Source organism: Lepus europaeus, chromosome 4, assembly GCF_033115175.1.
Source record: "Lepus europaeus isolate LE1 chromosome 4, mLepTim1.pri, whole genome shotgun sequence".
Classification (NCBI taxonomy): domain Eukaryota; kingdom Metazoa; phylum Chordata; class Mammalia; order Lagomorpha; family Leporidae; genus Lepus; species Lepus europaeus.
In genome coordinates, this window is record NC_084830.1 from 39,810,758 (window position 1) to 39,824,283 (window position 13,526).

The window sequence follows — 13,526 nt, forward strand, 5'->3', positions numbered from 1 at the left end:
CTCTAGACCTGGAGGGCACTAGGAATAATTCAGATTTCCAACCAAAGAAAAATGTGACTGTAACTAGTTATCATGCAGTACAATAATGACCATGCATATTATCATGAAGCATTGGTACCCTTCTAACTAAAGGAAACAATGTTCAATCTTCCACAAGGGATAACAAAAAAATATTTTTCTAAAAGTACAATGATGTAATCCGGAACACAAGCGTTGAAGACATGAGCAAAACTAAATCTAATACTACAGACACATGTGCTCTCTCTTACTTGCCATGTGATATTTTGTGACACCCCAGAACTCTGCCAGCAGGAATCTGCCAGCAAGAATACCATCACCAGAGGCTGAACCAATGAGGCCCACTCAGTCTTGGACTTTGAACCTTCAGAACCATCAAACCAAAATAAACCTTCCTTTATGAAAACAAACAATGGCACAGTATTTGCTTGGATTCTAGCCCCAGGAGCAAGCACATGTATACACTTTTCCTTAATGATACTTAACATGAGTACCTGAGACTCAACTACAAGCAAACATGCTCAGATTTGACTAAAGGTATCAAAATTCAGATACTATCTGGAAAACTGACCAAATGCCGACATCAATGAAATTTAGAAAACTCTAATATCAGACATTTACAGAGCTGAAATTATAAGAGAAAAACAATAGGCAGGGCATACTTCCTAAATGGAGCTAAAATTAATAAAGAATAACAAGGAAACAATAAGCACATTACCTCAATTGGGTTAAATTTAACACTACTTATACTGTCAAATCCCCAGGTCATTGAACATATAGGATTGGTTCTTTGTTCATCCCAAATGTCTACTTGTTGTCCACATGTGGCAAAAACAGGATCTTTCCAGTGATGATCAATGCCGGTATACACTGTCTTTAAAAGCAAAGAGTTTGTTATAGATGGGTTTTTTATTAGTTCAAATCTGTAGGATACTATAAATACATTTATCTGCACTCATTTTTTAAGAAATTCCTGTTCACAACTTCTTTGAAACCAATTTTGTATTCATTATCACTAATTTGTTACCACATGAGAGTTATTTCCACCTCATACTCATACCCCACCTTCATGTCCCTTTCAGCACATTTAGAGGCGGGCATTGTGGTACAGTGGGTTAAGCTGCCAAGTGTGATGTTGACATCCCATATGAGACCACCACTTTGAGTCCAGGATGCTCCATTTCTTTATTTTTTTTTTTAAAGATTTATTTATTTATTTGAAAGTCAGAGTTACACAGAGAGAGAAGGAGAGGCAGAGAGAGAGAGAGAGAGAGAGAGACAGAGACAGAGAGACAGAGAGAGAGAGGTCTTCCATCTGCTTATTTACTCCCCAGTCGGCTGCAATGGCCTGAGCTGGGCTGATCTGAAGCCATGAGCCAGGAGCTTCTTCCAGGTCTCCCACGTGGGTGCAGGGGCACACTGCTTTCCTAGGCCATAGCAGAGCTGGATTGGAAGAGGAGCAGCTGGGACATGAACCAGTGCCCATATGGGATACCAGCCCTGCAGGCAGAGGCTTTACCTGCTACACCACAGCACCAGCCCCAACTGCTCCACTTCTGTTCCAGCTCCCTGTTAATGCACCTGGGAAAGCAGCAGAAGATAGCCCAAGTACTTGGGCCCCTGCATCCATGAGGGAGATATGGATGGAATTCCAGACTCCTGGCTTTGGCCTGGCCCAGTCCTGGCTACTGCGGCCATCTAGAGAATGAACCAGATGATAAAAGATTTCTTTCTCTCTAATTCTGCCTTCCAAATAAAATAATTGTTTAAAAAATAAATTTAGAATTTTTTTTTAAAAAGATGTATTTATTTGAAAGCAGAGTTACAGAGTAAGAGAAGGAGAAACATAGAAAGATCATCCATCTGCTGGTTCACTCCCCAAAGGGCCACAACAACCAAGCCTGGGCCAGGCTGAAGCCAGGAGTCAGGAAGATCTTCTGGGTCTCTCACAGGTGCAGGGGTCCAAGGACTTAGGCCATCCTCCACTGTTTTCCCAGGTGCATTAGCAGGGAGCTGGATCGTAAGTGGAGCACCTGGGACTTGAACCAGCACCCACATGGTATGCTGGCCCTGTAGGCAGTGGCTTAACTCACTGTGCCACAGTGCTGGCCCCTAGACATTCTTGAAATCAGAAGCTGAATCTAAATATATACTACCCATGCTACTGAAATGACAAAGTGGTGTTTTTGAAATGGATATGCTTAAATATTAAGTCTAATTTTATTGTATAAATTTTACCATTCTCACTTAAATTTTTATTTTATTTCATTTTTATTTATTTGAAAAGTAAACAGACAAAGACACAGAAAAATCTTCTATCCACTGGTTCACGCCCCAAATGCCTGAAACAGCCAGGGCTTGGCCAGGCCAAAGCCAGGAGTCCAGAGTTCAATCCAAGACTCTCACACAAAAACTAGAGCCATCATTTGCTGCCTCCCAGGATGCACATTAGCAGCACTGTAGAACTGGGAGCGGAGCCAGGACTGGAATCCAGGCACTACAAATAAGGGATGCAAGGTACCCCGAGTGTCATCTTAACTGCTATACTGAATACCACCCTGAGTTAAATCTCATGTAAGAATTTTGTCTGCTTAATAAAAAATATAGGGGCCAGTGCTGTGGCCCCTACATCTGCAGCACCAGCATCACATATGGTCACCTGTTCATTTCCTGGCTGCTCCTCTTCTGTTCTAGCTCTCTGCTAATGGCCTGGGAAAGCAGCAGAAGATGGCCCACGTGCTTGGGCCCCTTGTACTCACTAGGAGACCTAAAAGAAGCTGCTGCCTCCTGGCTTCTGATCAGCCCAGCCCCGGCCATTGTAGTCATTTGGGGAGTGAACCAGCAGATGGAAGACCTCTCTGTCTCTCCCTCTCTCTGTAATTCTGCCTCTCAAATCTTTAAAAAATAAAAAACTAAAAAAAGTAAGCATTATAAAACACAATTAGATCAAATGTTCTAACTGTACTTAAGCTATGACTAAATCACCATGCTATCTGATTTGCAGAACAATTTATAAGAAACATAAACAGGGCCGTCACTGTGGCGTAGAAGGAAAAGACACCACCTGCAGTGCTGCTATCCCATATGGGCACCAGTTCCTGTTCAGCTGCTCCACTTTCGATCCAGCTCTCTGCTATGGCCTGGGAAAGCAGTGGGAGATGGCCCAAGTCCTTGGGCACCTGCACCTGCATGGGAGACCTGGAGGAAGCTCCTGGCTCCTGATCGGCGCAGCTCTGGCTGTTGCGGCCATCTGGGGAGTGAATCAGCAAATGGAAGACCTCTCTCTCTCTCTCTCTCTCTCTCTCTCTCTCTCTCTCTACCTCTGTGCCCTCTGTAACTCTGCCTGTCAAATAAATAAATAAATCTTAAAAAATATATAAATTTATATAAGGCACATCAAATTACCACATATTTTAATTTCCTAAAAGATTACTTCAAGTAAGAAATTATAATATTTGTGGGAGAGCGGCAAGATGGCGGAATAGACAGGGAGCACACTATTAGTCCGGGGGAGAGACAGTTTAATATAAGTGGAGATACTGCAGGGTCAAGGAAGAGTAGGGGATGAAACAGCAGAGGAAACTCTTCCGGAACTAGTGATTCACAGTGGACCTGCGTGGAGAGCGTGGGAGCCCAAGTTCGGGACACCAGCGGCAGACTCAACACACCAGCGCTGGAACGCGAGGTGAGCCGAACCTCAATAGCCCGAGATACCAGCGGGCAAGCGGAAAGAGGAGGCTAGAGGGAACGAGGCTTGAAACTCCGTGGGGAAAAATTCACCAGGCTAACTAAAAGAGAGAGAGGAAAAAAATAAAAAAAGTGACCGATACAGACACAAGTTTCTCTCTCTCCGCTCACCTCTCAAAGGCGAGCAAGACAGAGCAGGCGCCATTTTGGACATACGTCATAAGCAGGGCGACCTCAGGTCTGCACAGGCCCTGAGCCTAGCAGAAACACCTGACTCTGGGGGGAGGGGTGAAATAACAGGAGATTAGGATCTAACTTGGCAACCCAGTGGGAGACTGCAGGAGAATTGGAGCCCACACTGAGGGCAGCAGAGATTCCCTGTGTGGTCCTTGGGAAAGAGCTTCCGATCTCTGGCTCCTGTGGGTATATCATTTGCCTGCTAACTACCTCCAATTACGTTCAGCTGTGCGGAATTACTTCCCTTTTAAATCAAAAAAAGAAAGAGAGATTTACCACACCTAACCTGGGAGTGTCATCTTTGACACACCCTCAACCCTGAGGAACCAAACACAGCTCTCAGTCCACACTCATCTCAAGCCTCTAAGGCTCCACTGAAAGCAGACAGTCCACTTAATATAGAGCCATAGTGTAACAAGAAAAAACACCACAGTGAAGAAACCAAATATCTCCAACATGCCAAACAACAAACGCAAAAACCAAGCTAACAAGAACAAGGAAGACACTATGACGCCCCCAAATGAAAAAGACACTCGAATTCAAGATTATGAAGATGATGAGATTGAAGAAATGCAAGAAGCAGATCTCAAAAAATTGATAAGAACATTAAGAAGTTCTCAAAAACAAATTCTTGAACTACAGAAATCCTTAAAGGACAAGATAGAAAATCTCTCTCGTGAAAATGAAATACTAAGGAGGAATCAAAATGAAATGAAACAACTAGTGGAACAAGAAATGGTGATAATGACGAGAAATCATAATGAAATGAAGAATTCAACAGATCAAATGACAAACACATTAGAGAGCCTTAAAAACAGAATGGGCGAAGCAGAAGAGAGAATATCAGACTTAGAAGACAGAGAACAGGAAAGGAAACAGGCAAACCAAAGAAAAGAAGAAGAAATTAGAAATCTAAAAAATATTGTCGGGAATCTACAGGATACTATTAAAAAACGCAACATTCGGGTTCTAGGAGTTCCTGAAGGCATGGAGAGGGAGAAAGGATTAGAAGGCATTTTCAGTGAGATACTAGCAGAAAATTTCCCAGGTTTGGAGAAGGACAGAGGCATCTTAGTACAGGAAGCTTATAGAACCCTTAATAAACATGACCAAAAGAGATCCTCACCACGACATGTTGTAATCAAACTCACCACAGTGAAACATAAAGAAAAGATCCTAAAATGTGCAAGAGAGAAACGTCAGATCACTCTCAGAGGATCTCCAATTAGACTCACAGCAGACTTCTCATCAGAAACCCTACAAGCTAGAAGGGAATGGCGAGACATAGCCCAGGTACTAAGAGAAAAACTGCCAGCCCAGAATACTATATCCTGCAAAGCTCTCATTTGTGAATGAAGGTGAAATTAAGACTTTTCATAGCAAACAGAAACTGAAAGAATTTGTTGCCACTCATCCTGCCCTGCAAAAGATGCTTAAAGATGTGTTACACACAGAAACACAGAAACATGGTCACCAATATGAAAGAAGGTAAAGGAAGGAAACCTCACAGCAAAAGATCACAAGAAGCTCAATTTCTCTTTGACATAGAATTAAACTCTGATGCTCTGTTAAAGCAATGTGTTAAAGTAATCTATTATGTTCTCTTGATGTCTGTTAAATTCTAATTGTTCAAAAACAGCTGCATTTTTATTAAGAGCTATGGGTTATTTAAATATGTGCTTATTTTCAAAGATTTGAATAATCACCTTGTAACAATGATCAAATTTGGTCTATGTTATGTCATGATTTTAAGGAATCTTATTTCAACCAGATATTTTGATTTTGAGCCTTCTTGGCATTCTTGACAGGCATTCAAAAAATCAAAGTTTCAAACAATCTGGTCTCTAAAATTTCCAGTAAATCCTGGACTTTGGTTTTTCCAGTTTGGGCCCAACTGAAAAAATCGAAGGACCTATGTCTCTCATCTTATAGAGACACCAACTAATCAGTCTATTTGGATTATATTAGAAGGACTGTCAAGATGTGATATGGTACCAGACTTTAAGTTTCTATAATGGAAAATGCTATTAATACAAATGTTTGAGAATTAAAAAGTCTAATGATCTTGTGTTACTAGACATGATAGTTATCTTAATGAGAAAGCCCCAGAGGCCTAAAGGGTTAAATACTTGTAAAATCCTACAGGTGCTTTCAAAAATACTGTGAAGTAAGCAAGTGCCTCTTGTTGGTTGATGAGTTTATAATTTTAAACATGGCGACTTAAAGTCTTTTGTCATCCACAGTTATATATGATTGGCTGCTCATAAAACTAAAGCGTTGTTGGTTCTGTGTTTAGCTGTCCTCCTATAGGTTCCTATGGACTTTTTCCAGCCACTTCTGTTGTATTCAGTACTTTGGGATGGCTCTGTAAACAGATGAAGCCAATAATGTATTAACAGTACCAACTGAGAGAAAGTATGGTTAACTGAGGTTACTAAAAACAAAAAGCAATTCAAATCAATTGGCAATCTACAAAAAGAGTTAAAGATTTTAAAAGCTATTATTAAAATTGTTATATTGGTCTATTATGCTATGTTATATGTGTGTACATATTGTATGTCCACATGGGGAAATTTTATTAAGAGTTTTATTTTAAATGGCTTATAGATAAGATTGTCCATAAATTTAAGCTGCTAAAATCAATCAAAGATACATTTTAATTTGTGTGACCTGAATCTGTGTATCATATGTTTTAAACGTGTTGGTAGAAAGAAACTAAAAACATTTTAGATGGTTGTGCTTAAGTTTACTGGCTAAACAAACTACACCATGTTAGATATTTAAGAGGTGTTTTCAAATACATGATTCTTAAAATGTATAGAAGGCATTGGACCTTCTGGTAAATGTTTTCTTAAGTTGTTATCTAATGGTTGAAACGGTTTGCTAAGTATTCATGTAATATTGCTATCGTCAGCAAGCGATCTAGGACTTGCTCCCTCATTTCTCTATTCTAAGCCCAACTTCTTCTTTCATTTCTCTATTCTCTTCAAGGTAGGAAACTAATTCTATTATGAAGGAATCTGTAGGATGCACAATTTAATCTTTAGACCTTATAAAAGAGATGGCTAACATTTTTCTGTAATAGCATAGCCAAAATAAGAACTTAAATAATAATCTCATAGCTAGATTCACTTCGCCATCAGCGAAGTATACAGTAAGTAGAAAAAACCTCCCTTTCAGACCAAAGGGAAAGAAAGTTTTTAAGTGAGAATATAATTTTCCTCATGGGCATTGTCTACCTTAGAAAAACTACTACAGAACATGCCTGTGACTATAGACTTGTAGTTCAGGCCACCGAAGATTAGAGATGGGACTTGGGCACTCCCTTGACTTGCATCCTCTGGTCTGCTTTAACACAAACCAGGAGGAAAAGAAAGCTCGGCATCAGAAGCAATGGGTGGCAGGCCTATTAATGGCTGATCTGTACAGTGATCTGCCCTCAAGGAGACCCAACAGGCCAGTCCACTGCAGTGGCTTTCAATGTGGTAAGCCTGGGCTTCAGCAGAAGTCAGCTTGTGAAGAGCCCTGGCAGCTCTGCCAAGAGTTGGATCACTGGAAATGGACCTGCCCTGGAGTCGAAGGATGCCCAGGTCAGAGCCACAGATCTTATTGGCTCTAAGCTGAAAAGCCCTTCACTCAGCCCAACTTCCAAAGTGACCACTGCAGCTGAGGGTATGGTCAAGTAGGGTCAGCAACATTCCAGGCAGAACTGTCAATTTCTTGTTAGAGATGCCCCCTGCCTTTACCTGGCCAGCTCTCCTCCCAGGCCAGCCAAGTAATGAAAGTCAACAGAGTGCCTTCCCCTAGGAGGTTCACACTTCCCTTAGGATATACCCCATGTGAAGAGATAGATAAGTCTGGGCCTCTGAATTTACAAGGCCTAAAGCCCACCAGATTATTATCAAGCCCCTTCTGTCAGGTTCTATTTGCCTCTCAATCAGAAAAATTACTTGTAGCTTAGACAGCACCTTTCTTAGCTCTTCTAATAATGACTCTGTCCTTTGTTCTAGGCCCTGTCTAGTGCACTTGGGCCTCATTCCTTTGTAATCATAACCTCTACTCTACCACCAATGGCTCTACTCCCAACCTGTGTGTACTGATGGTCCTCTTCCCCACTTAATGCTGTATAATTGTTCAAACCTGGTAAATGCCACTCTTAGGATCATTGGTTACTATCCTCACTCTGTCTTTTATGACCTTGTCTAAATATGATCAGAGTCGGCAAACTTGGAAGGCTTCCATAGCCTTGGCAACTCATGACGACAGCCTAGGATGGTTACTGGCGCCATAAACTAGAGTGTCAATTTGTTGGGTCAACAACAGGAGCCACTGTGCACTTGCTCCTCATGTGGGATCTCTGTCCTTAATGTGCTGTACATTTTGATTTAATGCTATAACTAGTACTCAAACAGTATGTTTCACTTTGTGTTTCTATGTGGGTGCAAACTGTTGCAATCTTTATACTAAATTGATCTTCTGTATATAAAGAGAATTGAAAATGAATCTTGATGCAAATGGAAGGGGAGAGGGAACGGGAGAGGGGAGGGTTGCGGGTGGGAGGGAAGTTATGGGAGGGGGAAGCCATTGTAATCCATAAGCTGTACACTGGAAATTTATATTCATTAAATAAAAGTTTAAAAAAAAAAAAGAAATTATAATATTTGTGTTAATATTTATGACAAAAGCTGAAGCATTATTTATCTCAAACTTCACTTTATAAATATTCTTCCGTGGCCCTGCTATAAAAAAAAATCGTTGAATCTTCAAGCTCAAAACAGAGCTCAAACTCTATTACAATGAATACCAAAGAACTGTTCAAATTCTTTACTTGCAAAACGCCCAAATTACATTAAATATTACGTAAAATAGGTCAATTGTTGTAGCCTAAAGCCTCTCATTTCTTTTATTTAATTTTTATTTATTTTACTTGAAAGGCGAAGTTATAGAGAAGGAGTAGTAGAGGCACAGAGAAAGCGAGAGAAATCTTCCATCTGTTAGTTCACTCCCCAAATGGCTGTGACAGCTATAGCTGGGCCACTCCAAAGTCAAGCTTCTTCTGGGTCTTCCACATTGTTTCAGGGGCCCAAGCACTTGGGCCATCTTCTACTGCTTTCCCAGGCACATTAGCAGGGAGCTGTATTACAAGTGGAGCAGCCAGGACTCAAACTGGTGCCCATATGGAATGCCAGCACTAGAGACGGCAGCTTAAGCTGCTACACCACAACACCAGCCCCTCTCACAATTCTTATTTGTGTCATTTTACTTTCCTTTTTGGAAACTAAAATTATAAAATATTATAGAGAAAATTTTAACATGCAAAGTATGGGTGAATTTATTTTTGTACCTTTCCTAATATCGTATGCAACGGCTCTTCTTCTTCTCCATAACTTGGCCCATCCATTTTCCATTGCTTCACAGTTTTGTCATCACCAACCTAGAAATATTTATTATGATGTTAATGAACAACAGTTATAAATCAAAACTTACCAACTCATATACAAATCATAAGCATCTTACTTAAAACAAACTATATTCATCCAATATATTTATTGATTGATATATAGCCCACCCCGTTATAGCAAAAATCTGCGGCAAATATCTAAATAATATAAAATTAAAAATAAGACAGTTAAAGAGTGGCACAAAAGAAGAAAAAAATAGCAAAGTTAGGTTATAAATATGGCAAAAATGCATATTCCGATAAAGATGGCATTTTGAATTAAGGAGAAAATTGGATTATAGTAAAATGGTATTACAATATCAGGTTAGTCATTTTAAAAGTCTGAATGAATCTGATGCCTTCCATGAAAGTAAGATTCCAGATAGTTTTAAAGTAAAAAAAAAAAAAAAAAAAAAAACACGGAAATACTATAGAGAAAGCAATTTTATAATTCTAGAGTAGACAAAGCCCATCTCTGCATGAGACAGAATGCCACACACTGTTAAGTAACTGTTTTTCAAACTGGTAACTGCAGACTTCTGGAAAGAGTACCACCTGAGAACTTTCCAGGGATCCATGGGATGAAAACCATTTTCACAATATTAATAAAGGAATCACTTTTCTTTTCACTGTGCTGACAGTTGCATTGATAGGAAAAAAGAGATGTTGGGAAGAATTGTTGGCACCTTAGCCCAAAGCAAGCCCAAGCAACACTTAGACTCAGGTTTGGTCATTTAGACTCAAGTAACTGGCAAACACATTCAAGATATTACATGAAATAAGCTGCAATACCAAATGGATAATATTACATCATCTGGGCTTAAGAAAATAAAATAATCATGAATGCGGTACTGTACAAAGTATATGAGGGGGTCTTTAGAAAGTTATGGAAAATGCATATAATAGAAAATCTATGTAAGGATTTCAAAATGTTTTTGCACCAAAATAAACATATATTTTTAATTCAGTTTTTCCATAAACTTTTTGAAGTACTCCCATATACATACATACTGCTAGTTTTCACTTAAAAGTTTATATTACCTACAATTTACATCTATTTTTCCATAAAAGTATTAACAAAAATACATATTTATCTATGGGAGGAGTATAAATTTAGCTCCTAAACGGTAAATTCAAAAAGACAAGTATTTCCTGCAAAACACTTCACAGTGTCCATGCGACTAGAGTAAGTGATTAAAAAGGAGGTTCTGACACTAAGATGAAACAGTAATTTTTTTGTGGAGGATGCAAATAAATAAAATCCTTAACATCTTTATAATAGTCAAAAAGTATTTAACAGGACTACATCTTATTAACAACTCAGAATCTAAGCCAGTGGCATCATACCAAAACTCAATTCTAGAAACCTGATTCTACAGGCAGCCAAAGGATACAATCTAAGTACCCAGGTCTCTGGCAATGCAGCTTGACCCAGTGGTCTTTTCAGTACTTAAAGAAAACAAGGTAAGCTGTGTCCTTAGGCATTCTCTCCTGCAACATGGATTCTCTGAGACAACGTTTGATAAATACTGTCTACAAGCTGAAGACTTCTTTGTAAATAAGTAAGATGCTCAACACAGTCTATTGAGTATTAGCTTCAGCAGATCATGGATTCTGACAAAATTTTTAACATTTTGTAGAAACAAGCAGCCAAACAAGAGTACATGCCTGTTTAGAACAATTCCTCATTTCCAGGCTGGGTCAGGTGCAGAAGGACCTGTCCATATTACTAATATTACAGATTGGTACAGCTTAGAAATTTAGGCAATAAAGAATTATCATTCATGAGATTATATAATAACCATTATTTAAAAACACACTAGGGCAAGAAAGAGAGTCAAGATGGCAAAATAGAATGTAGTCTCAGGGAAGAGTTAGGGAGAAACAGCAGAGCAAATCCCATGCAAATTAGAGGGACACTGTGGACCTATGTGGAGCATGTGGACGTGCACAACTCAGGACCCCAGCAGTCGAGAGCCTTAGCACCAGCTTTGGAATGAAGCAAGACCAGAATGCAGCAGCCAAGCCACTGACAATATAGCTATAGGAAGAGCCTGGAGGAAGTCTGGCTTGGGTCTTGTGGGGGACAGTGTACCTGCCAACCAAGAGGGAAATAAAGGGAGGCACATTTCTATCTCCCATTTTAGACATACATAACAGTTGTGCGCAGTAACCACCCAAGAGGAGATACACCTAAGTCTGGCTGGGAGAACTGATAGGGGGCTGTGAAAACACTGTGGCTCTGTGGGAGGGAGAGTGTGGCTGGAACTTTGGGCAGTCACTCTGGGTGGCTCCTCATGCTCGGGGCTCCCTGATTCCCTGGAGAGGGTCATTGCTTCAGAATCTGTTTTCACACCAAGGACTGCACGGATCCTTTGCATTGTTCTTTTTGCAGCGAGGATGAAACTGCACCCAATGGACCTAGCATCCAGGCATTGGTCACCTTCGAGGAGAGGAGCTAAGCATGAGACTACAACAGAGCTGAACAAACCTCCACTCTGATAAAAAAAAAAAAAAAATTAGATTTACCACAGCCAACTTGGTGTCACCTTGGATACTCTCCTCACCCTGAAGCACTAAGCAGAGCTCCCTGACAACACCCAGAACAGGCCTCTGGGTATTGACTGAAAGAGTAGACACTCCACTAAGCCATAGAGGCATAGTTCAAAGATAAAAGACATCAAAGAGGGGAAAAAAAAAAGTATCACTACAAATGCCTAATAATAAACGCAGCAATCAAGAAACAAGAATAAGACAACATAATATCCCCCAAAGAACACAACACTTCAGTACTGGAATGTGAAGATGAAGAGACTGACAAAATGCCAGAAACAGAAATCAGAAAATTGATCGTAGGATTACTTAGAAGTAATCAGAAGCAAATTCATGAACTAAAGAAATCTGTACATGAGTGAAGCAATCTACAGATTCAAAACAATACCAACCAAAATATCAAGGACTTTCTTGTCAGATACAGAAAAAGATGCTGAAATTTATATGTAAACACAGGAGACCCCTAATAGCTGAAGTAATTTTATACAACAAAACAAAGCCGTAGGCATCATGATACCAGATTTCAAGACATACTACGTGGCAATTATAATCAAAACAGACTGGTACTGGTAAAAAACAGACGGATAGACCAACGAAACAGAACAGAAACGCCAGAAATCAACCCATGTATCTACAACCAACTTATTTTTGACAAAGGTGGTAAAATCAACCCTGGGAACAAGGACAGTCTCTTAAATAAATGGTGCTGGGAAAACTGGATGTCCACATGCAGAAGTATGAAGCAAGACTCTTACCTTACACCTTACACAAAAATCCTCTCAAAATGGATTAAAGATCTACATCTATGACCTGATACCATCAAATTACTAGAGAACATTCGGGAAACCTTGCAAGACATTGGCATAGGCAAAGAGTTCTTGGAAAAGACCCCAGAGGCAGATGTAATCAAAGCCAAAACTGACAAAAAGGATAACATCAAATTGATATGCTTCTGCACAGCAAAAGTAACACTCAGTGAAGTGAAGAGGCAACTGACAGAATAGGAGAAATTATTTACAAACCATACAACTGATAAAGGATTAATAATCAGAATTTATAAAGGGATCAAGAAACCCAACAACAAAACAACTCAGTTAAGAAATAGGTAAAGGACTTGGCCAGCACCGCGGCTCAATAGGCTAATCCTCCACCTTGCGGCGCCGGCACACCAGGTTCTAGTCCCAGTCGGGGCACCGATCCTGTCCCGGTTGCCCCTCTTCCAGGCCAGCTCTCTGCTGTGGCCAGGGAGTGCAGTGGAGGATGGCCCAAGTCCTTGGGCCCTGCACCCGCATGAGAGACCAGGAGAAGCACCTGGCTTCTGCCAGCGGATCAGCGCGGTGCACGCGCCTACTGCGGCGGCCATTGGAGGGTGAACCAACGGCAAAAAGGAAGACCTTTCTCTCTATCTCTCTCTCTCACTGTCCACTCTGCCTGTCTAAAAAAAAAAAAAAAAAAAGAAAGAAAGAAATAGGTAAAGGACTTAAACAGGCATTTTTTAAAAGAAATCCAAATGGCCAACAGACATATGAAAATATGCTCAGGATCACTAGCCATCAGGGAAATGCAAATCAAAACCACAATTTGTGGTTTC

General features: G+C 40.2%; 1 protein-coding gene across 1 annotated transcript in view; it reads right to left on the bottom strand.

The window, feature by feature from the left end:
- DCAF13 (DDB1 and CUL4 associated factor 13) overlaps nt 1-13,526 on the bottom strand; it is a 51,164-nt gene that overhangs the window by 24,867 nt on the left and 12,771 nt on the right. Inside the window, exons 4-5 of the mRNA XM_062188148.1 lie at nt 9,287-9,376; nt 737-892 (exon numbers count right to left, since the gene is read on the bottom strand). Coding sequence (XP_062044132.1) covers nt 737-892; nt 9,287-9,376 — 246 coding nt within the window. The remainder of the gene's footprint in view (nt 1-736; nt 893-9,286; nt 9,377-13,526) is intronic.